Genomic DNA, 25,183 nt, shown 5'->3' with positions numbered 1-25,183 from the left:
TGAGAAGGCCTAATCGCTTTTATTAAAAAATAACCACGCCTTGGTAAGTACAACCTTTTTACGCCGCACTTCTGAGAGATGACAACCTTAAGCATTAAACCTTGCAACGCGGAGGTTCCGTGTGTTGGAGAAGATTAACTCCAGGCTCTTCAACCTCGTTGGAAAGGTCCTTTTCAGGAACTGCTAACCAACCCTTGGGTTGCCCAACTTCAGGAACAGACTCTCGGATTCGCAGGATACCTGTCGAGAAAGCACCACACCCTGGCTGGACCTGCTCGCTCCGTGGCGAACGGAAGGTAAGGATTTCCCAGAATTGAAGGGGCCAACATCTGACCACACAGGCTTTCCCAAGAGATCCAGACTAGGCCAACACACCTTTTTCTCATTGTTGCTTCTTCTCCCCCTCTTGCGGAAACACAAAGCCCTTGCCTGCATTTCCCAAACCCTTGCACAAAGGGGGCAATCGCTTCTTTTGATTATGACCTTTCAGAAATAGCCTGACCGTGACCCTGTGAGAAATTAATTTTTCAGTCCCTTTTTGTGAAGCGTTAGAAGGTTCAAAATTCAGGGGTGCCTGGGTGGCTCAGCCGGTTGAGCGTCTGGCTTCAGCTCAGGTCATGGCCTCACAGTTCCCAAGTTTGAGCCCCATGTCGGGCATGCTGCTGTCAGCACAGAGCCCGCTTTGGATCCTCTGTCTCCCTCTCCCTCTCCCTCTCTGCCCTTCCCCTGCTTGCGCTTTCTCTCTCAAAAATAAACATTAAAAGAATTAAAAAAAAAAAAAAAAAAAGAAGAAGATTCGAAATTCACAAGTCTTTCTTTCATCGGAAAGGGTAACTGACTGGATTCTCCTCCAAATTCACCATCTCTGAATTAGCGACCTTACAGGATGTAATCCATTTGGTCACCAACAGCTCTTTTGAGAGAACACTCTTTAAAAAGCCTTTGAGGGGCGCCTGGGTGGCTCGGTCGGTTGAGCGACCGACTTCAGCTCAGGTCATGATCTCGCAGTTTGTGAGTTCGAGCCCCGCGTCGGGCTCTGTGCTGACAGCTCAGAGCCTGGAGCCTGTTTCGGATTTTGTGTCTCCCCCTCTCTCTGCCCCTCCCCCGCTCACGCTCTGTCTCTCTGTCTCTCCTTCAAAAATAAACATTAAGAAAAATTAAAAAAAAAAAAAAATGTACCCAATAAGGTGATGCTGCCTCAACACTCCCGAGATGATCTCCAACACCTCTGACCTTGAGAAGACACAGACCTTGGTTGGGAAATGCCTAGGAGTTCTCCCTCTAACCCAGATTAGTTACTCAGATGTGGCTAACGGGGGGTCCAACGGCTCTGCGCTTTCTTTCTAATGGAGGCCCTGAAAGAGAAAACCACTCAACGTGGAAAGCCTGACTCTTCAGCAGCAACGCGTTCAAAGAAAGATCTCGACCAAAGGAAGAAATGTAAAAGTTGACAAAAGGAAACCTGTTGAAAATGGAGTCAGGAGCTCAGCAGAAGTTCCCAGCCCTATGGCTCCTCAGGTGCCCACTCAACAGGACGGGACGTACCCTGAACTACCACTTTGGCGACTACTTATTATCTCTGCAGGAGAAGAAAGGGTTCCCCCTCACCCCACAACAGGCCAGCCAATGACACAGTCACGACTCGGCCAATGAAAAGCCGCTGTATTTTGAAGCCCCGGTGTGCTCTGATCAAACTTGTGTTCATAACAGCCCCTCCCAAGTCCCCCGCTTTCTTCTGTAGGAGGAGCACTCCTCTCCTTTGTCCTCCGGTTGCCGATGGCCATGGCCATGCATGGCTTCCTTGTCCGGAACTGCACTTCTCTATTGCTGCAAAACTCATTTTTGCTGAAGCATTGGCAGTTTGTTTTTAAGGATGACACGTCATTACTCAATAGCCCTATCCTTACAGAAAAATGAAAAAATTATGTAAAAATTAAACCTACTTGCGTGTTGGAAACAGACTTCAGTTCGTCCACGGATAAAAGTCGTCCAAATAGAAACACTAGCCTTTTACCAAGTGGAAAATTTTACCTGTTAAACTCAGAATCTGCTGCTTCGTGAGTACCTGTAATATTTTCCCACCTCAATGTTTACTTGCAAAACTAAAGTAGAAATCCAAACTACAGAGAATTACTTTAAGAATGAGCCACTGTAGGGGCGCCTGGGTGGCTCAGTCGGTTAAGCATCTGACTTCGGCTCAGGTCACGGTCTCATGGTTTGTGAGTTCGAGCCCACTGTCAGTGCAGAGCTTGCTTGAGATCTTCTCTCTCTCCCTTCACCTCACCCACTCACGCAAAATAAATAAATTTAAAAATAAAAAACAAAAGGGGGGCCCCCTGGGTGGCTCAGTTGGTTGGGCGTCCGACTTTGGCTCAGGTCATGATCTCACAGTTTGAGTTCAAGCCCCGCATCAGGCTCTGTGCAGACAGCTCGGAGCCTGGAGCCTGCTTCGGATTCTGCAGCTCCCTCTCTCTCTCTCTGAAAAATAAATAAACGTTAAACAAAACAAAAACGAGCCATTGTACCTTTTCCACAAAATATGTGAATCACACCATCAGGCTACATGCCTTAAACTTATGCAGTAATATGTTAATTTTTCCCAATAAAACTGGAGAAAAAAAAGCCGCTGATGAAGACAGTATTATGTATACTGTTAATAACGTTTCTTTCGTGTTGTGAATTTGGGGGAGTGTCATACGCTCATTAATTTGCACCAGGCTTACCCATATTACTTACAAAAATAGGATTTCCTTCCAGTGCAGTTTTCAAAGGACTTTGAAAACATTTGTTAAAATCAGAAGGTGTTCCTTTATAAAGTATCTATCCATTATACATTCTCTTGTGGTTTTGTAAGAAGGTGGGGCAAGTGAATTTTCCTACAATGTTTACATTCAAGACTACCCTCTGCAGTGTGGGTTCTTCTGTGGCTTCTCACGGAAACGCACGGATGGCCTTCCCCCGTCCCTTACATTCATACGGTTTCTCCCCCGCGTGCACCCATGCGTCCTCGAAAGACTGTGATAAAGGAAGGCTTTCGCCACTTTCCTTTCCATTCGGTTTCTCTCCAGTAGGAGTTCCGTGTATGTGAAGGTAACAGCGAGTAGGACTGGACCGTATTGTTTGTGCACATAGCGTTTCTCGCCCGTGTGAGTGATCTCGTGTATTCAGAAAGAACTGGAACGGAAGGCTTTTCCCACATTCCTTACATTCATACGGCTACGCTCCGCTATGAGTTCTCTCGTGGTTTCGTAGGGAACTGGAACGAGTAAAGGCTTTACCACAATGTTTACACTGATAGGGTTTCTCCCCGGTGTGAGTCCGTTCGTGTGTTCGCAACGAACTAGGACAATCGAAGGCCTTCCCACATTCCTTACATTTACAAGGCCCGTCTCCAGTGTGCTTTATCATGTGCCTTTGAACGTTTGAGAGAGTAATGAAGGCTTTCCCACACTGCTTACATTCATACGGCTTCTCTCCACTATGGGTCCTTTCGTGCTTTTGCATAGAACTGAGATAAATGAAGGCTTTCCCACACTGCTTACATTCATACGGCTTCTCTCCACTGTGAGTTCTTTCGTGTTTTTGCATAGAACTGAGGTAAGTGAAGGCTTTCCCACACTGTTTACATTCATAGGGTTTCTCCCCGGTGTGACTTCTTTCGTGTTTCTGGAGGGAACAAGGAAAACTGAAGGCTTTGCCACATTCCTTACATTCGTGAGGTTTTTTCCTACTATGACTTCTTTCGTGGTTTTGAAGGGACATGGAGGAACTGAAGGCTTTGCCACATTCCTTACATCCGTATGGCTTTTCTCCGCTGTGGATCTTTTCGTGACATCGAAAGTAATTGGGGCAGTCGAAGACCTTCCCGCACTCCTTACACTTGTAAGGTCCATCTCCGGTGGCCTTCATCACGTGTCTTTGAAATATCGCGAGAGGACTCACGGGGTTCTCACAGTCGTTACATTCACAGGGCTCCTCGCCCGTGTGACTTCTCTCGTGTTTTCGGAAATACTTGGGACAACTGAAGGACTTCCCACAGATCTTGCATTCATAGGACTTCTCCCCGCTGTGTCTCCTTTCGTGGTTTCGAAAGTATACGGGACAGCTGTAGGTTTTACCACATACCTTACATTCGTACGGCTTCTCGCCCCGGTGTCTCTTTTCGTGACTGCGGAAGGATCTAGGGCAGCTGAAGCCTTTACCGCACTGCTTACACTCGTAGGGTTTCTCCCCGGTGTGCGTTTTCTCATGTTTTCGAAAGTAATTTGGGCAACTGAAGGCTTTCCCGCACTTCTTGCACTCATAGGGCTTCTCTCCAGTGTGAGTTCTCTCGTGTATTCGGATGTAACTGGCGTAACTGAAGGCTTTCCCACATTGCTTACACTCGTACGGCTTCTCGCCGGTGTGAGTTCGCTCGTGAATCCGGCAGTAGCTGAGACAACTGAGGGCTTTCCCACAGTGCTTACACCTGTAGGGCTGCTCTCCGGTGTGCGTCCGCTCGTGTTTCTGGAAGTTGTGTCGATACCGGAATGTTTCTCCGCACTGTTTGCACGCGTAGGGCTTTTCGCCGGTGTGGATCCTTTCGTGCTTGCGAATGGACTGGCAGTGCTTGAAGGCTTTCCCACAGTGCTGGCACTTGTAAGGTTTCTCGCCGGTGTGAGTCCTGACGTGTACGCGGATGGACTGGCGATGTTTGAAGGCCTTCCCACACTCCTTACACTTATAAGGCTTCTCTTCGTATTCCTGGTACTCGTACAGTTTGTGGCCAGTGTGGGAGAGCATGTGCCTGCTGAAGGATGAATGATGCCTGAACACCTGTCCACAGAAACTGCATTTACGGAGTTTGATTCCAGTAGAAATCTTCTTTATCTGCTTTGGACTTGGATTCTGGTGGCGGGGGTCTCCGCGCGGACTACCTTCTTTACTTTGACAGGGACCCTCTATCACGCGCCTGCCGGAGAAAGGAGAAGCAGGTGATTAACGGTTTATTAGGAATTTCGTACTCACTGTATTATTGGAATCAGATTTTTTTTTTTCTGCCATTTTCCCAAAAACACCATGTATGGGTTTCGTGCTGGTCGTCTGGAAGTGAACGTGTGCTAGGCATTCTGCAAGAGGACTCGATCGCAGCTCTTATCAAGAGAGATGGTCATCAACGGGGTTTCTGAAGACATTTTTCCACGTGTACTATTTTTCACACGTTGAACATCTAGGTCACATTACAGCAAAAATTCTTGATGAAAATATCCGAAAAATGAACAGACTTGAAAACTGGTCTGATTTGTTTTATTTGCTTGTTTTAATTTCGTGACAAAGATGCTCTCATGGGACACTCTTTTTTTATTTTAATTTATTTATTTGCTTTTAAGTAAACATTAAAAAGGTGGGGGGGTGGGCACCTGGGTGGTTCAGTCAGTTGGGCGTCTGACTTCGGCTCAGGTCAAGGTCTCCCAGTTCATGAGCCTGCAGCTTGCTTCGGACTCTGTGTCTCCCTCTTTTTCTCTGCCCCTCCCTGCACCTCCCTCTCTCTCTCTCTCTCAAAAATAAACATTAAACAGTTTTTTTAAAAAATAACATAAAAGAGTTCCATGCTCTCTACTAACTGAGTTGGCCAGGCACCCCCAGGGACACTGCTCTTATATGAGTGGGACTCACCTTCGATTTGTCTCATGTTCATACAGACTTTTACTGTTACGATCCTCCCATTTGTCTCCTACAACGCAGACCAGGAAAAATCAATTATAAAAAAATACTAAAATTATTTTAGTTGCTACATCCCTGATGAACCATCACCATGGCTGCTTCATTTACCAACGTATTTGCTTTCCGCACATAACCTCTCGAAACAGCACCGATAAACAAGCAACACTGGCTCCCTAGTTGATTAAGTGAATAAGAATAGTGACCGAGCAAATAAGAATATCGTCATCCCTACCTACTGAGGCCAGGTTCCTGAAGGTTTCCTGCATCACATCTCTGTAGAGTTTCTTCTGGGAAGGATTCAGAAGAGCCCACTCCTCCAGGGTGAAGTTCACAGTCACATCCTCAAAGGCCACTGAGTCCTAAAACATCCCATACATGTGTACAGGGGGATGGGTAAGACGGGCAGAACTGGCGATCTATACTCAATTTGTAAGAAATTCACATACGACCCTGACTTCTCAACATTTATTCTACGACTTGGTTCTCAGACTCCTCCTCTCTGGCCACACTCACGTCCTCATGAATTTAACAGCATCACGAACACACGGAATTTACTGCCACATTTTTACGGTGATCACTTCAAATCTTCATTGCTCTCTACTGTCAGGGAACAGAACACCTTGGAGAAACGCTACAGAAACGGAAGAAATATTTCCATCTTAAGACCATCAATTCTTTGCGAGAAAAACTTTCATCTCCTTAAATAACCGCATCAGGCACTACTCCATGAAGCCTGGGGTCATAAGTGCATGATGTTTTATGAACAAAAACAGGAAAAAAAAAATGGAAGCTTTTTCTCCTATTCCCATCCCCAAACATGAGGAGCCAGGAGGATCCAAACTATCATTAAGATCCAGCTGGCCATAATGTCCTAACGTCCTGCAGGCCATTGCAGTCATATCCAGCTAGATGAACAATACTCTCATAGAAGAGTACAATTCTCATTTGTATAATATTTATCACAGAAATCAGTTTTGCCTTCCGTGCTCTGTCTCATTTCACGGACCAGGATGATATTCGGAGGACTCAACTCAGATGGCAGGAAAAGACGTGACAACTTAGACATCCCCAAAATCCATATACTAACGAGTCTCAGAGTTGCCTCCCATTAATTTTTAGGACACAAAGGCACGCAGACCAGAAGAGATTTTCTGACAGCATCATAACTAACCAGGGCCTTGTGACCTTGAGGAACATGTTAAGGCCTGGAGTTTGCAAGGGACTTCGCTGAATTCCACACCGGTACTGAAGATGTATGTGTACGGGATATGAAACAGAGTCCAAAAATCTCATCAAAGCCCCTTTTTCTGATTCCTGGTGCAACGGATACCCAACCAGCCATTTGAGAGGCTTTCCTCGCAACTTCTCTCATTTCCGAGTTCCTCTGTTGGGAAGGCAGGACAACAGTCTATCCAAGCACAGGAATCCCTCAACGGATTAATTCCCCTAAATGCTGGTCCGTGAAAGAGATCAGTAATTCAATCATGTCCATGTCTAGGGAACAGCGAAAACTTCCCACCCAGCAATTCTAATGCTAGAATGGACGGATTCAGTAGAGTGACAGCAAATGAGGAACATTTCTCAGGGAGTAATGAGGTGCCTCACGACCAGTAATGAACTGGTCAGTCGTAAGTATTCTTTCCACCATGGAACTGCAGAGCACGTTCATAAAAAGTCCTATTATCTAGTGTGCAGAAGAGAATGAACATTAGGAAGCCAGAGACTGCTTAGGAAGCCTTAGAGTGGCGCCTGTGTGGCTCAGTCAGTTAAGCACCTGACTTCAGCTCAGGTCATGATCTCCTGGTTTGTGAGTTCGAGCCCCGTGTCGGGCTCTGTGCTGACAGCTCAGAGCCCGGAGTCTGGAGCCTGCTTCGGATTCTGTGTTTTCCTCTCTCTCGAATTACAGAGATAAAAAGTAGTCATTTAAAGATATGTCCAGGGGCACCTGGGTGGCTCAGTCAGTTAACTGTCTGACTCTTGATCTCAGCTAAGGTCTTGATCTCAGGGTGGGAGTTTAAGCCCCAAGTGGGTGTAAAGCCTACTTTAAAAAAAAAAAAAAAAAAGGGAAAAAAGGTCCATAATATTCTATGCTTCTCAACAAGGCCCATCCTCAAGACAATCTATTTCACAAGAGTATAAGTGGCCGGGACTGTCCCAAGGCCTATTTGACCCAAGAGGAGGGAAACAGCCAACTTAAGTCCCTTCTAGCCTTATCACCTCCAGAAGGTGGAATGCTTCTTCTGAGGATGACAAGGTTTTTTTTTCCCCCTCATGACACCAAATATGTGATGTCTGTCCCAACACCACTTCTCCAATTCTATGTCACCAAACGGGTGTCTAACAGTTCAATTCACTTACAACACTAACACCCAGAGTCCACATCAGACTCCATAGGTGAAGAGTTCAGTCCCACACACTGCCCCTAGTTCGGACGCTGGCTGTGACACTTCTGCTCGGCCGCCCACACATTTGGATCCCCTCCATGTGCCATCATGTACGGTAACTTACATGACACAGACAAGAGGTAGTGATGCCAAGTCAGGTCTTAGTCATACGCCTAAGGGGAGTGGCGGGGGGGAGGGGGATTTTGCAGAGCTGCCCCCTCCTCTCTGGACACGCCAACCTTCCTGGACCTGGATGTAGGTGTTCACCCACCTGGACACCCCCCGAATTGGGTCTGCAAGGGTTTTCGTGGAGATTTCATTCAATGGACACAATTTATGAAATCTCTGGCCACTGGTGATTAACTCACTCTCCATAGCCTGTCTTCTCTCTCCAGATGCTGGGAACTGGGGCTCAAAGTCCCAAGCCCTTAATCAAGGCTTGGTGTTCATGGTGTGTTCAACCCTCACCCTGCTATGTAGTAGCAGTATATATTTATATTTACTGTGATATATATATATATAGATAGATAGATAGATAGATATAGATATAGATAGATATAGATATAGATAGATATAGATATATACACACACATATATATGTAATATATATAATATATAATATTATATATTAATATAATATATATGTGTGCGTATGTGTATATATATACAATATATACACGCGTATATATATACGCGTGTATATATTGTATATATATACACACATATATATATAAAGGGGCGGCGCCTGAGTGGCTCAGTCTGTTGAGCATCTGACTTCAGCTCCGGTCATGATATCACAGTTCATGAGTTCGAGGCCCGCAGGGGGCTCTCTGCTGTCAGCACGGAGCCCACTGCAGATCCTCAGTCTCCCTCTCTCTCTCTGCTCCTCCCCCGCTCGTACTCTTCTCTTTCAAAAATAAACACTAAAAAAAAATGTTTTTAAAAGACACGATCAGGGGGCACCTGGGTGGCTCAGTCGGTTGAGCGTCTGGCTTCAGCTCAGGTCATGATCTCGCAGTCCGTGAGTTCAAGCCCCGCGTCGGGCTCTGTGCTGACCGCTCAGAGCCTGGAGCCTGTTTCCGATTCTGTGTCTCCCTCTCTCTGACCCTCCCCTGTTCATGCTCTGTCTCTCTCTGTCTCAAAAATAAATAAACGTTAAAAGACACGATCGGGGACGCCTGGGTGGCTCAGCCAGTTAAGCGTCCGACTTCAGCTCGGGTCATGATCTCGCGGTCCGTGAGTTCAAGCCCCGCATCGGGCTCTGTGCTGACCGCTCAGAGCCTGGAGCCTGTTTCCGATTCTGTGTCTCCCTCTCTCTCTGACCCTCCCCCGTTCATGCTCTCTCTCTCTGTCTCAAAAATAAATAAATGTTAAAAAAAAAATTTTTTTTTAATTAAAAAAAAAAAAAACACAATCACCCCCTTATCAGTTAGGTAATTCCAAGGGCTTCAAGAGGTTTTTGCTAGGAACTAAGAGACATACCTTTCCCACTGTAGCACAGGTCAAACCCAAGTATGTAGAAAAATAAGCTCCCTAAAGACGGAGACCAAATCATTGGAGAGGAGGATGCTTCCTTCCCTGTGCCCACACCTACCTCTCTACACATCAACTGGGCTTTTATTTAATATACATGCACTACCCTGAAAGAACTAAATGCTTTCTGGTAACATTAGGAAGAAGGCCAGGATGTCCCCTCTCCCCAGTCCTGGTCAACCTTGTACTAGAATTCTTAACGAATGCAGTAAGACCAAAAAAGGAAAAAAACAAAAACAAAAACAAAAACAAAAACAAAAACAAACCAGTATGCAGGTTGGGAAGCTAGAAATAAAATGGTCTTTGCGGCAAAAGACAAGACTGTCTGTGGAGCAAATCACATAGTCCCAGATGACAAGAAAATCCCTTCCAACTCCAGCTGACCCTTGAACAACTTGGGAGTTAGGGGCACCAAACCCCTGGGCAGTCAAATATCTGGGTACATCTTTTGGCCGCCCATAACTATGGACAGCCTACTGTTGACCGGGATCCTTAAGGACAACATAAAAGTCGATTAACACGTATTTTGTATGTTACGTGCCCTAGATCCTTCCAGTAAAGTAAGCTAAAGAAAACATTAATGAAATTATAAGGAAACGTTGATTGAAAAAAATCTACCCATAGGTAGGCCCAGCCAGGCTGGATCAGGCCCGGGGCGCGGTGGATAATGGCTGCGGGCCTGGCCCCAGGATGGCCACGGTCCATCCCCTGGTAGCTTCAGCCGGGCCAGGCCTCAGGGTGGCGACAGCAGCCTGGAGGCTGGTGGAGCTGCCTCGCCCGCTGGGAGCTGCACCCCAGGCCCACGCCCCTCAGCAGCTGTGGCCACAGCTAAGCGCTCCCACCTCCAGGAGGACTGGGGTGCCGTCCCCGCTGGCCTGGGAGGGACCCGACGACCGTAGCTGTCCCAAATGCAGCGCCAGAGGCCAACCTGCTTGCATAGGACTCAGTGGGTGTGGCCTCCTTGTGCATCGCTGACGAGTTTCCCCACTTCAGCCCAGCCTCCTGAAGACCAGCGCGAGATACGCCACCCGACCACCCCGTCAGTACACGGGCGACCTGCAGCCCTGCCCCGTGCCAGCACCTCCACGGGTACTCAGGAGGCAGCAAGCACTACCTCTGGGCCCGTCACTTTTGATTCAGTCCAGGGAAGGTGGGGCCGGGGAGTGGGGGCGGGGGTAGCTGTAAATAAATGCCTTGTCGGGGCGCCTGCGTGGCTCAGTCTGTTAAGCGTCTGACTTTGGCTCAGGTCGTGATGTCATGGTCCAGGAGTTCGAACCCCGTATCAGGCTCTGTGCTGACAGCTTGGGAGCCAGGAGCCTCCTTTGGATTCTGTGTCTCTCTCTCTGTCTCTCTCTCTCTCTCTCTCTGCCCCGCCCCAGCTCACATCCTGTCTCTCTCAAAAATAAACAAACATCTTGGGGCGCCTGGGTGGCGCAGTCGGTTGAGCGTCCGACTTCAGCCAGGTCACGATCTCGCGGTCCGTGAGTTCGAGCCCCGCGTCAGGCTCTGGGCTGATGGCTCAGAGCCTGGAGCCTGTTTCCAATTCTGTGTCTCCCTCTCTCTCTGCCCCTCCCCCGTTCATGCTCTGTCTCTCTCTGTCCCAAAAATAAAAAACGTTGAAAAAAAAAAAAATTTTAAAAAAAAAATAAACAAACATCAAAAAAAAATTTTAAATAAAAAATACCTTGTGGCTTTTGCTATCATCTCCTTAAAAATTTTTTTACACTCGCGTACCCACAGAGTTCAAACCTGTGTTAAAAGGTCAACTATACCAAGAGAGTAAGGAAAGCTGAAGGACAAAATGTTAATTTACAAAAGTCAATTACTATTTTTTTTTAATTTTTTTTAACGTTTATTTATTTTTGAGACAGAGAGAGACAGAGCATGAATGGGGGAGGGTCAGAGAGAGAGAGACACAGAATCTGAAACAGGCTCCAGGCTCTGAGCTGTCAGCACAGAGCCCGACGCGGGGCTCGAACTCACGAACCGCGAGATCATGACCTGAGCCGAAGTCGGCCGCTCAACCGACTGAGCCACCCAGGCGCCCCGAATTACTATTTTTTTTTTAAGTTTATTTACTTATTTTGAGAGAGGGAGAGAGAGAGAGAGAGAGAGTGAGCGCAAGCACACGGGAGAGGCAGAGAGAGGGGATCGTAAGCAGGCTCCGCACTGTCAGCAAGGAGGTCGATGCAGGGCTTGAACCCACGAGCGGTGAGATCATGACCTGAGCTGAAATCAAGCGTCAGACACTGAATCGACTGAGCCAACCAGGCACCCTTCACTTTCTAAAGATCCACACAAGAATACAGAACCCATCTTTGAGAAAGGACTAAACACAATTCAATAGAAAATGTAGCCTTTAGAGTAAATAGGGCAGGAAGAACTAGACATCCATAAACATACACACAAAGAATCCGTGCACAGATTTTACACCTCACACAAAAATTAAACAATGGATCGTAGCCCTGCCCCCGGCTACGGAGCGTGACAGGGGGCATGGGCTTGGACTATCCCAGGGACTTGGTGAGGGGGCGGGGGGTCCAAGCACCACGACGCTGTGACCAAAGCGCAGCAAAGTGAGCACACAGGGTCAGTGGTGATGTCGACCACCCACCCGACCAGTCTGGAAACAGGGACCAAGGAGTCTAATACGTGTGAGTGGGGGGCTGGCAGGAAGGTGGGTGGGGGTGGGGGTGAAGGATCATAGATTTAGTGTAAAATGTTAAACTACAAAACTCCTAAAAGAGAACACAGGAGAAAATCTAGGCGGCCCTGGGTTTGGTGATTGCTTTGGGGACACAATGACGAAAGCGAGATCCAAGAAAGAAAAAATAAATATGTTTTCATCCAGATGAAGAACTCCTGCCCAGAGAAAGACAGTGTTAATTAAGGAGATGAAAACACAAGCCACAGACTGGCAGAAAATCTTTATAAATCACTTACCTGATAAAGGACTGGTATCTCAAATATCCAAAGAACTCTTAAAACTCGTAGAAGACGAACAACCCAATTAAAAATGGGAAATAGATCTGAACACGCAGGTCAAGGAACGGTATAAAGAAGCATACAAAAGCAATTTGAAAATGCTGGGTCTTTGGAAAATTGCAAATAAAAGAGTTATCACCAGCCTCTAGGTGTAAACCCTGACAATTGTTTTTGGGTTGGTTGGTTTGTTGTAATGCGAGGGCCTGAATTAAGCTTTGATTGCTAAGGCATTCACTTCAAAGATGGCCATTTCAAATAAACACACAGCCAGCCTGCAGGAAGAATAAGGCCCCAGCCCCTCACTGAGCCATCTTTTTTGTTAAACATCTTGATTGATTTCAATAACTATCTGGGCCGCTGGTTTTTTCTCCTCCTCCACTTGAAATGCCCGCTCTTGTGTTTTAAATTCACCAAAGAGGGGTGCCCGGCTGGCTCAGTCGCTTGGGTGGCCGACTTTGGCTCAGGTCATGATCTCACGGTCCGTGGGTTCGAGCCCCGCGTCGGGCTCTGTGCTGACAGTGCGGAGCCTGCTTGGAATTCTGTCTCCCTCTCTGCCCCTCTCCCGCTCAAGCTCTGTTTCTCTCAAAATAAATAAGCTTAATAAAAAAATTTTTTTAATTTAAATTCACCAACAAATAGAAACCCTAGACGCCCATCCACACCCCAAGAAAAGCAGATCCCAAGCCCCCTGCCTGCCCCCCGCCACCTCCCCAGCTGGAACCTCCTGTGTGAGCCCAGCTGTGCTGTGTAATTTCCAGGTCCTCTAATAAACCTTTTTTTTCCCCCCAAAGTTTCCAGATGATCATTGCTGAACAGTGTCTCTTAATTCTAAGAACCAAAAGGGCCAGTCCAACCACAACACTGGTACCGGAAGGCTGAGGTCGGCACAAAACAACCGGCGTAGCAGGAGGACCGCATGACCGGCCTTGCGGGGAACTGGGAGAAATGCCCTTTACCTGCAACTTGCTTACCAAACCACCTAACTCAGGTAGCTCCCACCATCTGGAAAGGAGTACTGTTTGTTGGGGGGATCTGTCACACTGTGGGGGGGGGTGGGGGGAGTCTGTCACACTGCGACGTGCTTGCGACGTGGGCTACCCGCGGTGTCCACCCCAAAAGGTCACAGTTGTCAGAGTAATCAAATGATCTCCCCAGAGCAGCAGGAGTCCGTCCTGGGGTTCTAATGAGACAATTCGACTGCTAATTAATTCTAAAGGCCTTAATTGACTATTAACATGCATAAGGGTCCTCCATACCTCAAGGCAAGGAGAGCTAAGGAGGGTGAAATTGCAATCACAAGGCTACTGTCATATCCCAAGGACAGGCCCTAGGCTAAAGGCATGAGGAAAACAGTCCCACATTTGAGCAGTCTGGGAGAGCTCCGCCTGTGAGCAGAGTCAGTGACCCATGTCCGGACTATAAGCCCGAACCCAGAAGAGTGAAGCAGCCTTGCAACCAGAAACCAATGGCACCACCAGAGGAAAAAAAAAATGTAACAAAGCCCAATGGTCTCTGTGTCACTCTTCACACCTGACTCGATGGGATATGGGTCCGATTCCCGGCATGATGGTGCTTAAAAAAAAAAAAAAAAAAAAAAAAAAAAAAAAAGGGGCGCCTGGGTGGCGCAGTCGGTTAAGCGGCCGACTTCAGCCAGGTCACGATCTCGCGTCTGTGAGTTCGAGCCCCGCGTCGGGCTCTGTGCTGACAGCTCGGAGCCTGGAGCCTGTTTCCAATTCTGTGTCTCCCTCTCTCTCTGCCCCTCCCCCGTTCATGCTCTGTGTCTCTCTGTCCCAAAAATAAATAAAAAACATTGAAAAAAAAAATTTAAAAAAAAAAAAATGAAAGGACAGATATAAATGTCATCAACATCCGGGGTGCCTGGGTGGCTCGGTCAATTAAGCGTCCCACTTCGGCTCAGGTCGTGATCTCACGGTGCGAAAGTTCGAGCCCCACGTCGGGCTCTGTGCTGACCGCTCAGAGCCTGGAGCCGGCTTTGGATTCTGTCTCCCTCTCTCTTTCTGCCCCTCCCCTGCTCATGCTCTGTCTCTCTCTCAAAAAATAAATGTTAAAAATTTTTTTCAATAAATAAATGTCACCGACATCCGGTGTAAGCACCCAAGATCCCAGAGGACAAACACCTGCTCCTTGATAAATGCAAAAGCCCAAGGCACGTCCTGGGTGTTCCCCAATGGTCCTGGGTGTTCCTCAATGCTATGCATACCAGCATGCCGAGACTCCAGAGTCTCCGGCTCTAGAGGGTTCGCCTAAGGGGTTCTAGAGGGTTCGCCTAAGGGGTTCTAGAGGGTTCGCCTAAGGGGTTTTGTCAAAGACCCTGTGCATATCACACTAGTGGAGGCAGACCTCAAGCCAGAAGTCTCTTGGGACTCCCTGGAAAGGAAAATTGCTAACTATGAGGGCTCACGGTGCCATCATCCAAAAGTGTCTGGTAACAGGGACACCTGGGTGGTTCAGTCGGTTAAGCGTCCGACTTCGGCTCAGGTCACGATCTCGCGGTCCGTGAGTTCGAGCCCCGCGTTGGGCTCTGTGCTGACAGCTCAGAGCCTGGAGCCTGCTTCCGATTCTGTGTCTCCCACTCTCCTTGCCCCTCCCCCACTCAGATTGTGTGTGTGTGTGTGTGTGTGTGTGTGTGTGTGTGTGTGCACGTGTCTCTCTCAAAAATAAATCAAAGTTTTTTTAATTACACACACACACACACACACACACACTATACCTTAACTAAAAAATCAAACCTTCCTTGAAGATTTTATGCAGGAAGGAGAGAGGGGAATCAATTGGCTAATTGCGGGGTTTTGGTGGTTTGGAACAGGCTCCGAATTGTCACTCACAGCTGCCAAATACATCAACCGGCTGGTATCTCTCAAGACCCTACAATCCATTAAGTTTCTTAAAGATCCATCCAGGCCTCTATGCTTGTTTCCGCCGAGATACCACAGACCCTAAGCTCCCTCAACTTCCCCCTGAACAGGGCAGAACCAAGAAATACAGCCCCTGCCACCAGTGGAATCCCCTGAGAGGATTACCAGGGCCTCTAACGAGGAGGAAGAGGGAACTGGGAAGGCAAAGGCTCCCAGAGCTACCAACTTATACTAGGACCTCCTTCCAGACTTGGAGATTTGCTGCCTGGCTCTATGCCCATCGTGACATCACAGTGATCACAGCTAAGGCTCCCGGGGAATGGAAAACATTAAGAAGAGCCCATCTCCTGCTAGGCGAAACTGGGAAGGTCCAATGGGTTTTCTAATTCCTCGACCCCAACCCTTCTTTTCCTACCCTGAAGAGGCCCCCATTTGACCCACGCCCAGAGAAGGAGTCACTACCACATCTAGATTGGAACGGTCAAAACCACCCAAAAGGCAAGAAACTCCTAGCAAAAAGCTTGTGTTTTCTTTCTCGGTCCCCGGAAGATGTAAATCTTACCAGCCTTTGAAATGTAAACACCCCAGCAGGTAACTAAAACTCCCCGCAACAGCTGGCCGACAGAAGGAACAAAGAGAGGCTACACGAATTAGGCTTTTCATGGGGTGTGTTAAATTACGTGGGAGGCACCGTCGAATCAGTGATGGTAAACTCTCAGGTCATAAGTTATGGGTGGATGCTATTAAAAGAAGCGTTCTAGAAATTGCACGAAATTCCCGAGACTCCCCTATGTCCTGGTATAACGTTATCACTTGTAATTCTAGTTATTATCTTGGAATGTTACGTGTGCCGCAGAAATAAACAAATTGTCCTGGCAACGGCATCACGATGAACTCTCATCGGATCTTTAACCATGGCCATTTTTAAGTCCTTTGTCACTCAATAGACAGGTGTTTTACTCTGATGCTCTTGCGAGTGATATTCAGAGATATTCGTGGAGATATTCTCAAAGATATCCGTGGAGAGGGCTATGACAAGCCCTCTCGAATTCAGGTTTCTGATAACTTTCAGATCATTCCACTGAACTGGGTAAGAATTTACAGTGCTCTCAGGAAAAACCGCATCCATAAAACTGCTAACCAAAGATCAAGAGCAAGGATTAATTACATAGGACTGAGTGAACTGATAAGGATAATTTTTATGACTTTTTGCTTAAAATTTTCGGACTCTTTAATCTTTTGCTTCCTAGATCTAAGAAAACCCTTTCTCTTAAGCTATGACTTACACCAATTTAGGATAAAGTATACCTTTGTGAACAAAGGTGAAACTATCACTTTTCCTCCCTACCTGATCTCTCCAGAATTCAGAAACTTTTAATGAGTATTCGCAGTCGCATAATAATACAGTTACATAAAGTCAGTAAGAATCTAGTCTCCTTGCAAAAGGACACAATTGAAAACATTAGTTGTGTTACCAAGGCTTTGACTGAAATGTTACCTTTAACAGAGACACACGTAGATTCAAGTATGAACAGACAGCTTTTTAAGGAACTAAGGCTGACTTTACGGAGCCAATAAAGCCCCGTGGGAAAGTCAAGCCTGACACCTAGTTAATAGGGCTCCCAGCAGCCTTACCAGGTGACTAGGGAAGGTCACTTTCTGTAGGTGCAGGAACCTCAGGATATTTTGAGGACCCGAGAACAGAGGAATTAAACCCAAGCCAATAGGTGTTGCAAGCAAAGTCTGATGGTTAAGTCCTTGGCTAGGCTTCCTAGCCACAAGAAATTTTTAAAAGTCCAACCTGGGGCGCCTGAGTGGCTCAGTCGGTTAGGCGTCAGCTCAGGTCATGATCTCACAGTCTGTGAGTTCAAGCCCCGTGTCAGGCTCTGTGCCGATAGCTCAGAGCTTAGAGCCTGGAGCCTGCTTCAGATTCTGTGTCTTCCCCTCTCTCTGCCCCTCTGAGCTCATGCTCTGTCTCTCTCTGTCTCAAAAATAAATTGGGGCACCTGGGTGGCTCAGTCGGTTAAGCGGCCGACTTCGGCTCAGGTCACGATCTTACGGTCCGTGAGTTCGAGCCCCGCGTCGGGCTCTGTGCTGACAGCTCAGAGCCTGGAGCCTGTTTCAGATTCTGTGTCTCCCTCTCTCTGACCCTCCCCCATTCATGCTCTGTCTCCCTCTGTCTCAAAAATAAATAAACGTTAAAAAAAAGAAATAAAATAAATAAATAAATAAATAAATAAAAACATTAAAAAAAAAAAGTCCAACCTGAGATTCCTTATGCAAAGTTCCAACAAAGCAGACTATGCGGTCAATCACTATTCTTACTGCACTTATGTAAATTACCAGGCCAAATTTATTAAAACTAGACTCAATTTGCAAACCAATTCGTTTTACTATGGTTATCTTAGATAGAAATGGGGGTGGTTATACAGAGAAAAATTAAGTCATTAATACACCTTTATAAATATTAGATTCTAGGGGCACCATGAGATCAGGACCTGAGCCCAAGTAGGATGTTTACAACCCACTGAGCCACCCAGGCGCCCCTCACGGATTTAGTTTTATTGTGGGACTCTTCAAATTGGGGACAATGGTTATGGACTGGACTTCAGACTACTGCCCGTTCAACTATCACAGAATTTGCTACCATAATCCGACCTACTTTCTGGGTTTGGACAAACCCTACTCCTGGACTTTCAGCAGATTAACTAACCAGGCAGTTAATGTCCTCACCATCGATTCTGATTCCTCCGCATCACAAGGGTGGATTGTAGTGTAAACCCTGACAGTTTCGGGTTTTTTTTTTCTTTTTTGCGATGCATGGGGCCTGACTTAAGCTTTGCTTGCTGAGGCATTCACTTCAAAGAGGCATATGCTTCAAAGACAGTATCTAGAATAAACACATTGCCGGCCACGTGACTATATAAAGAGCCAAACCACCTCCTTTGTTTTGGAGATCTTGGTTGATTCTAACTGACCACTCAGACCATTTGTTGTGTCTCTTGTGATTTAAATTTCTGCTCTTAAGTTTTAAATTCACCCATAATGAGCGTAAGCCAGTAAAATCACAGACCCCCACCCTTACCTCAATAAAATAAGAACCCAAGCCTGGGTGTTGTCTCTCTCTACCGAGGATGTGCGTGACACACGAGGACGTGTGACCCCCAGTGCGCTGTATAATTTCCAGCTCTTTTGGTTATAAACCCCCCCCCCAAGTTTCCTGGTGGTTACTGCTGAAAGGGAGTCTTACAGTCATAATAACAGCATCCACAAGGGCCAGTCCAACCATAACTGGTACTAAGACCCAGCACAAAACATAGGCGAATGGGGAGCCTGGCTGGCTCAGTGGGTAAAGCACTTAACTCGATCTTGAGATCAACTTGTGAGTTCCAGACCAACTAGTTTACTTGAACAAACACACCAAATACAGGCAAATGGAGAAGCAATCACTGGTAAATCCACAGGATGACAGAGTCTTCAGTTACAAAGAAAGAAATGAGATTCCAAAGCCCAAAACCACATGGAGAAAACTTAAAATCCTATTCCTAAGTGAAAGAAGCCATTACGACAACACTCTCTGGCTCCAAGCATATGACATTCTGGAAAAGATAAACGTAAAAGACAGTAGACGATCCTCGGTTGCTAGGGAATGAACAAGGGGAGCACGAGCACGCGAGATGTTCAGGACAATGACAATATTCTGTACGACACAGAAATGATGAAGACATGTGTTTTCATATTAGCTGAAGACCTGACATTGTGTAAGAGTCAACCCTACTGTAAACTACTCCAAAGTTGGCTCATCAAAATAACAAATGCACCAGAGTAATAGGAGATAAAAAAAATATAGGACAGGGGCGCCCGGCTGGCTCGGCTGGAGAAGTGTGCAACTCTTGATCTCAGGGTCGTGAGTTCGAGCCCCTCGTTGGGTGTAGAGATTCCTAAAAAAAAGAAACAAATCCTTAAAAAAAAAAACCTACCTCTGCTAAAAACTATATGTATATATTTATATATCATGATATATAAATATATGACAGTGTCCAGACAGAGGGGTTATGTGGGAAATCTCTGCACTTTGCGATCAAGTTTTCTGTACAATGTAAATGCTCTTTAAAAAGACAAGTCTTGGGGGGCGCCTGGGTGGCGCAGTCGGTTAAGCGTCCGACTTCAGCCAGGTCACGATCTCGCGGTCTGTGAGTTCGAGCCCCGCGTCAGGCTCTGAGCTGATGGCTCGGAGCCTGGAGCCTGTTTCCGATTCTGTGTCTCCCTCTCTCTCTGCCCCTCCCCCGTTCATGCTCTGTCTCTCTCTGTCCCAAAAATAAATAAAAAACGTTGAAAAAAAAAAATTTAAAAAAAATAATAAATAAAAAAAATAAAAAGACAAGTCTTGGGGCGCCTGGGTGGCTCAGTCGGTTAAGCGGCCGACTTCAGCTCAGGTCACGATCTCGCGGTCCGTGAGTTCGAGCCCCGCGTCGGGCTCTGGGCTGATGGCTCGGAGCCTGGAGCCTGCTTCCGATTCTGTGTCTCCCTCTCTCTCTGCCCCTCCCCCGTTCATGCTCTGTCTCTCTCTGTCTCAAAAATAAATAAAACGTTAAAAAAAAAATTAAAAAAAATAAATAAATAAAAATGAAAAGACAAGTCTAGGGGCACCTGCGTAGCTCAGTCAGCTAAGCATCTTGGTTTCCGCTTGGGTCATTATGTCATGGTTCATGAGTTCAAGTCCTGATGCTAGAAAACAGAACATCTTTAATTAATCCGAACTTATTTCAATAACCCACTATGCTGCTCCTGGAGGCCCGCAGCCTGAGACTTAGACGAGAAACTTCCACTCCATGCCTTGTTCCACAGCCCGGCTTTACAAATTCTGAGAAGGGGGGCACCTGGGTGGCTCAGTCCACTGAGCGTGGGTCTTCGGCCCAGGTCATGATCTCCCCCGGTTTGGGAGTTCAAGCCCCGCCTTGGACTCTGGGCTGACAGCTCAGAGCCTGGAGCCTGCTTTAGAGTCTGTATGTGTGTCTCACTCTCTCTCTCAAAAATAAACACTAAAAAAAAATTTTTTTCAATTCTGGGAAGGTATGAAAAGCAACGTGAGTTCCACCATGAATGGAAGTGATGTCGATCACAAATGAAGTGATGTCGTCCCTCAACTCTAGGAACTGCCAGATTTTCGCTCGGGTGCACCTCAGCAGCTCCCCAGGAAGCCTCTGGGTCTGGGGAATGTGGGGGGACTCCGCCAGCATCATGGCATCTCATCTCTTTTTACACTGTGGCCTAGCGACCCGCACGTACAAAAGCTAATCCAAACACGAAAAACGACCCGAGAAACTTAAACACGTTCATCTCACACCGTGAGGTTGCCTTGAGTAAAACGGAACACAAATCCTACTTGGGTTTCCTGCATTTTCCACCTTGCCTCACACCGTCTCTCTCCACCAGCTTACAGTTCAGGGGCCCATGTGCCGGGGGAAACCGGGGCCCAAGGGCTGCGCTGTTCCATCAATAAAGGAATCCAGGAAAGAAACTGGACTCAGCAGGGACGAGCAGCCCGCGTCCCACAGGACACGAGGAAAGCCACCTTCAGAAGGCTCCCCGGTCTAGAGGGTCCCGGTGGAGACAGAAGCCCTGGAGTGGGTCAGTCCCCGCGGAGGGAAGGGAGGGACACCCGGGCAGCCACAGGAATGTGCTCAGGGAGCCCTGCACACCCTCCCCTCCCCTCCCCTCCCCTCTCTGGGGCAAAGGGAACCTCTCCCTGCCTCAGGGTTCCAGGCTCCCAAGTGAGGACACTCAGCAGGGTTCAGTTTAAGGTTCTGACCCAGATGACCCCCCCATTCACTGACACGGTTCCAGGACACAGAACTGGACTTTCACAGACTTCTTGACAGACGTGATTTATACTGAGCGCACCTCCGCCGGGCGTGCAAGACCAGGCCTACCAACAGGCCCAAGGCAATGAAAGCTACAACTCCAGAAAGGCCTCGACTGCCTCGTCACCCCACCCACCCCGAGTGCCATCCCAGATTTCCACCAGCCTGCAGCTTCTCTCAGAATAAAGGGCTCCTGGGGCGCCTGGGTGGCTAAGTCAGTTAAGTGTCGGACTTCAGCTCAGGTCATGATCTTGTGGTTCAAGAGTTCGAGCCCCTCGTCGGGCTCTGTGCTGACAGCTTGGAGCCTGCCTGGAGCCTGCTTCCGATTCTGTGTCTCCCTCTCTCTCTGACCCTCCCCCCCATTCATGGTCTGTCTCTGTCTCAAAAATAAACGTTAAAAAAAAAAAAAAAAGAATAAAGGGCTCCTTCTACAATGGCAGTGAGCAAACAGGACACCTGCAGAGAGAGGGACCCCAAGGACAACTGGGGGCCTTCAAGTACTTGCTTTTGCAGGTTTAAGGGGGTCTTAGCTTAAGGTGCTCGTGGCTGGCTCAGTCTGGCTCAGTTGATAATCTGTGACCTTTGATCTTGGGGTCATAAGTTCGAGCCCCACGTTGGTTACAGTTTACTTACAAAAAAAAAGAAAAAAAGATTAAGAAAGGAAGGAAGGGGGGCGCCTGGGTGGCGCAGTCGGTTGAGCGTCCGACTTCAGCCGGGTCACGATCTCGCGGTCCGTGAGTTCGAGCCCCGCGTCAGGCTCTGGGCTGATGGCTCGGAGCCTGGAGCCTGTTTCCGATTCTGCGTCTCCCTCTCTCTCTGCCCCTCCCCCGTTCATGCTCTGTCTCTCTCTGTCCCAAAAATAAAAAAAAAAAAAAAAAAAAAAAACGTTGAAAAAAAAAAAAAAAAAAAGAAAGGAAGGAAGGAAGGATCTAACAAGGGGGTCTTAGCTTAGAGACCCTGACCTCAGGCTTCTGCTTCCCCTTGGAGTTGGGTTGGACACTACTGACATTTTATTTATTTTTTTAAATGTTTATTAACTTTTGAGAGACAGAGAGACAGAGCGTGAGTGGGGGAGAGGAAGAGAGAGAGAGGGAGACACAGAATCCGAAGCAGGCGCCAGGCTCTGAACTGTCCCCACAGAGCCCGACTCAGGGCTCGAACTCCCGGACTGTGAGATCATGACCTGAGCCGAAGTCGCATGCTCAACAGACTGAGCCACCCAGGCGCCCCTGACACCACCGACATTTTAAATCACACAAAAGCACGGCTCGAAGAGGCCAGCAAAAATCACTCAAACCCAGTGTTTACGCGGAAAAGAGAGAAGAAAATTGGAAGGCACTCTGCTAGGTCAGCAAGAACCCCCACAAGTAATTATTGCATTCCTGGAGGGGGGAAAAGGTGTTAATTATTATTTCCACGGCAAGTAATTGTTTTTATAAACTCTTAATCATACCTGATTAAGAATCAGGGGCGCCTGGGTGGGGCAGACCGTTAAGCATTCAGCTTCGGCTCAGGTCATGATCCTGCATTTGGGGGGTTCCAGCCCGGTGTCGGACTCTGTGCCCACAACTCAGAGCCTGGAGCCTGCTTTGGATTCTTGTGGCTCCCTCTCTCTCTGCCCCTCCCCCACTCACGCTCATTCTCTCTCTCTCTCTCTCTCTCTCTCTCTCTCTCTAAAAAACAAATAAACATTTAAAAAAGGAAAAGAATCACACTTCTGGTCTGCATATCCAAGCCCTGGAAATCCATGTGAACTCACCCCAAATAAAAGAACAAACCTCAGACTCTTACTAGCTAGCTGCGCTGGGAGGAAAAAAAGGGAAACAACAATTTTTAAGCCGTGCAACTGTAGTACTGGACTATTTTTTCTGAAATTACCTCTTTCGCGCCTCTTTGGAAATACTTCACACCGAGTTTCAAGCTCTGCTGATTACATGAATTTTCAGACACTGAAAAACTAAGACTAAAATAAAGTGAAAAAAAATCTTCTAAAAGCAACTTACTCAGAGAGGGGCAGCGCTGACCTGGAACTGTGCTCACAGCACAGAACGCTCGGGAAAGTTTCAAAGAGGAACCGCCACCCAAAGGACTTCCCATAGGATGTCTGTGCCCAGGAAAGATCCTGGGGGGAGAGGCACAAGGATTTCATACAAAGTAGTTCCAGGTGATTATTCTCGGCGTTTCTCTCAAGTCAAATATCCACACAGAAGACTAGCCTTTTAAAAAACAGCTATGCACGGACTGTGGCTAAATAATGAGCTAAAATGCTGGGTGTTTGAAATGCACCCATAGAACCAATGATTGATAATGAAGCTGTGAACTGGCAAAGGGAAGCTGGCGTTAGGGAAGGCGGGAAGGAACTAGAAATGTAGGTGTTCACTGCCTGCCCCAGGGAGAGCTAGGCTGGGGGCGTGTAGCGGGGACAGAGTCACAGACTTCAGACCGTGCTTCCCAAACATCTGGAACGCTCGGGAGAAAATGAGCCCGCCCTGGGCAAAAGGAGGGACTGGGGACCCCACAGATCACAGCTCCTCCCACGCACAAACGCGAAGGAGTCACGATTGTCCCCCTGACGACCCTCCCCGTGGTTACCACACAATCGGAGGAGACGCGGCTGCGGGTGCAAAGCTGCCCAGGGTCTCCGGGGCCGAAGTCGCCGTGCACAGGACGGGGCAGCCCGGACGCCAGGGTCCCCCGCTCCCGGCCCAGCACCCACGCCGAAGGGGACCCAGGCGCCGCCGGCCAACTCGGGTCCGCAGACTCGGGAGATGACCGCGGGGGTCCCGCCACAGCCGGTTCCGGCCGGTTCCAACCGGCCCCTCGGCGCCCGGCTCTGGACCCCAGGAGGCACGCTCACCATTTCTAGGTTTCCTGGGTCCCCCGGCGGCCGTCCTTAGAGCACTGCCCACGGTGTAGCTCACAGCGCGAAATAACGGCGGCTTGAGCAACGTGGCACCTTTAAATACAGGCGACCCGCGATCCCCCAGGGAGGCTGAAAAGCGCAGGGACGTCCGGGGTGGTTGCGGAGCGGCGCCCCACCCACCGCGCCGCCGCCGCCCCTGATTGGACAGTTCTCAAGGCCTCGCCCCCTCACGCCTGAGTGACAGCGGGCGCCGGAGGTTAGGTGTCGGCGCTTAACACCGGCCAGGAGGCGCCCTATCCTGGAACATGTGCGTGAAAGCGTAGTACTGCCTGTCCGCTCCCAGAACTCTGACACTTCTTTGCAAACACAGACACTTAAAAAAATCATGTCTCCAAGGGCGCCAGGGCGGCTCAGTTGGTTAAGCGCGCGACTTCAGCTTCGGTGGTGATCTCACGATTGGTGGGTTCCAACCCCACCTAGGACTTTGCGCCCACAGCGTGGAACCTGCTTTGAATTCTCCGTCTCCCTCTCTCTGCCCCTCTGCTGCTCGTGCTCGCTCCTTCTCTCTCAAAAATAAGTGAACAAATTAAAAAAAAAAAATTTATTTAAAGTCACCTCTCCAGACACAATAATGAATCTAGCTACATTTCGGTCTTCGGCTGTTGCAAAATGGGAGTCTGACACGGTACTTTTGCCAAAAAGGTGCACAGGCAGATAGCAGGGGTGCATTAGGCGGGCATCCTTCCAGAACTTAGGTCAGATTCAGAAAAACGTCACTGGAACCAAAAACAAACCATCGCTTCAGATGGAAACTGGCTTCTGGGTTTAGAATGGTTAAATTTAGAAAACGTTTCTGACATGAAAAATTGGGATCGCATGGAAATCGTAAGCAGGGACTCTTTCTTACTGGTGATTCAGTCACACCCGCCCACCCCCCACCCCCACACCCTCCCCCCGCCGTCATGATCCGTGCCT

At 48.0% G+C, this 25,183-nt stretch overlaps 1 protein-coding gene across 1 annotated transcript; it reads right to left on the bottom strand.

Annotated features, from left to right (window-relative positions):
• On the bottom strand, window positions 1–24,381 carry LOC131510604 (zinc finger protein 709-like). Its single transcript, XM_058727934.1, has 4 exons — window positions 24,203–24,381; window positions 5,936–6,062; window positions 5,656–5,713; window positions 1–4,951 (listed from the first exon to the last, which is right to left on the bottom strand). The coding sequence occupies exons 1-4, from the start codon at window positions 24,203–24,205 to the stop codon at window positions 3,217–3,219; spliced, it is 1,923 nt and encodes a 640-aa protein (XP_058583917.1). The 5' UTR covers window positions 24,206–24,381; the 3' UTR covers window positions 1–3,216.
• Between the last annotated feature and the right edge of the window lie 802 nt (window positions 24,382–25,183).

This window comes from Neofelis nebulosa, chromosome 4 (assembly GCF_028018385.1).
Source record: "Neofelis nebulosa isolate mNeoNeb1 chromosome 4, mNeoNeb1.pri, whole genome shotgun sequence".
Lineage (NCBI taxonomy): Eukaryota > Metazoa > Chordata > Mammalia > Carnivora > Felidae > Neofelis > Neofelis nebulosa.
Note: the sequence above shows the minus strand (reverse complement) of the source record. Positions and strands in the feature narration are given on the sequence as shown.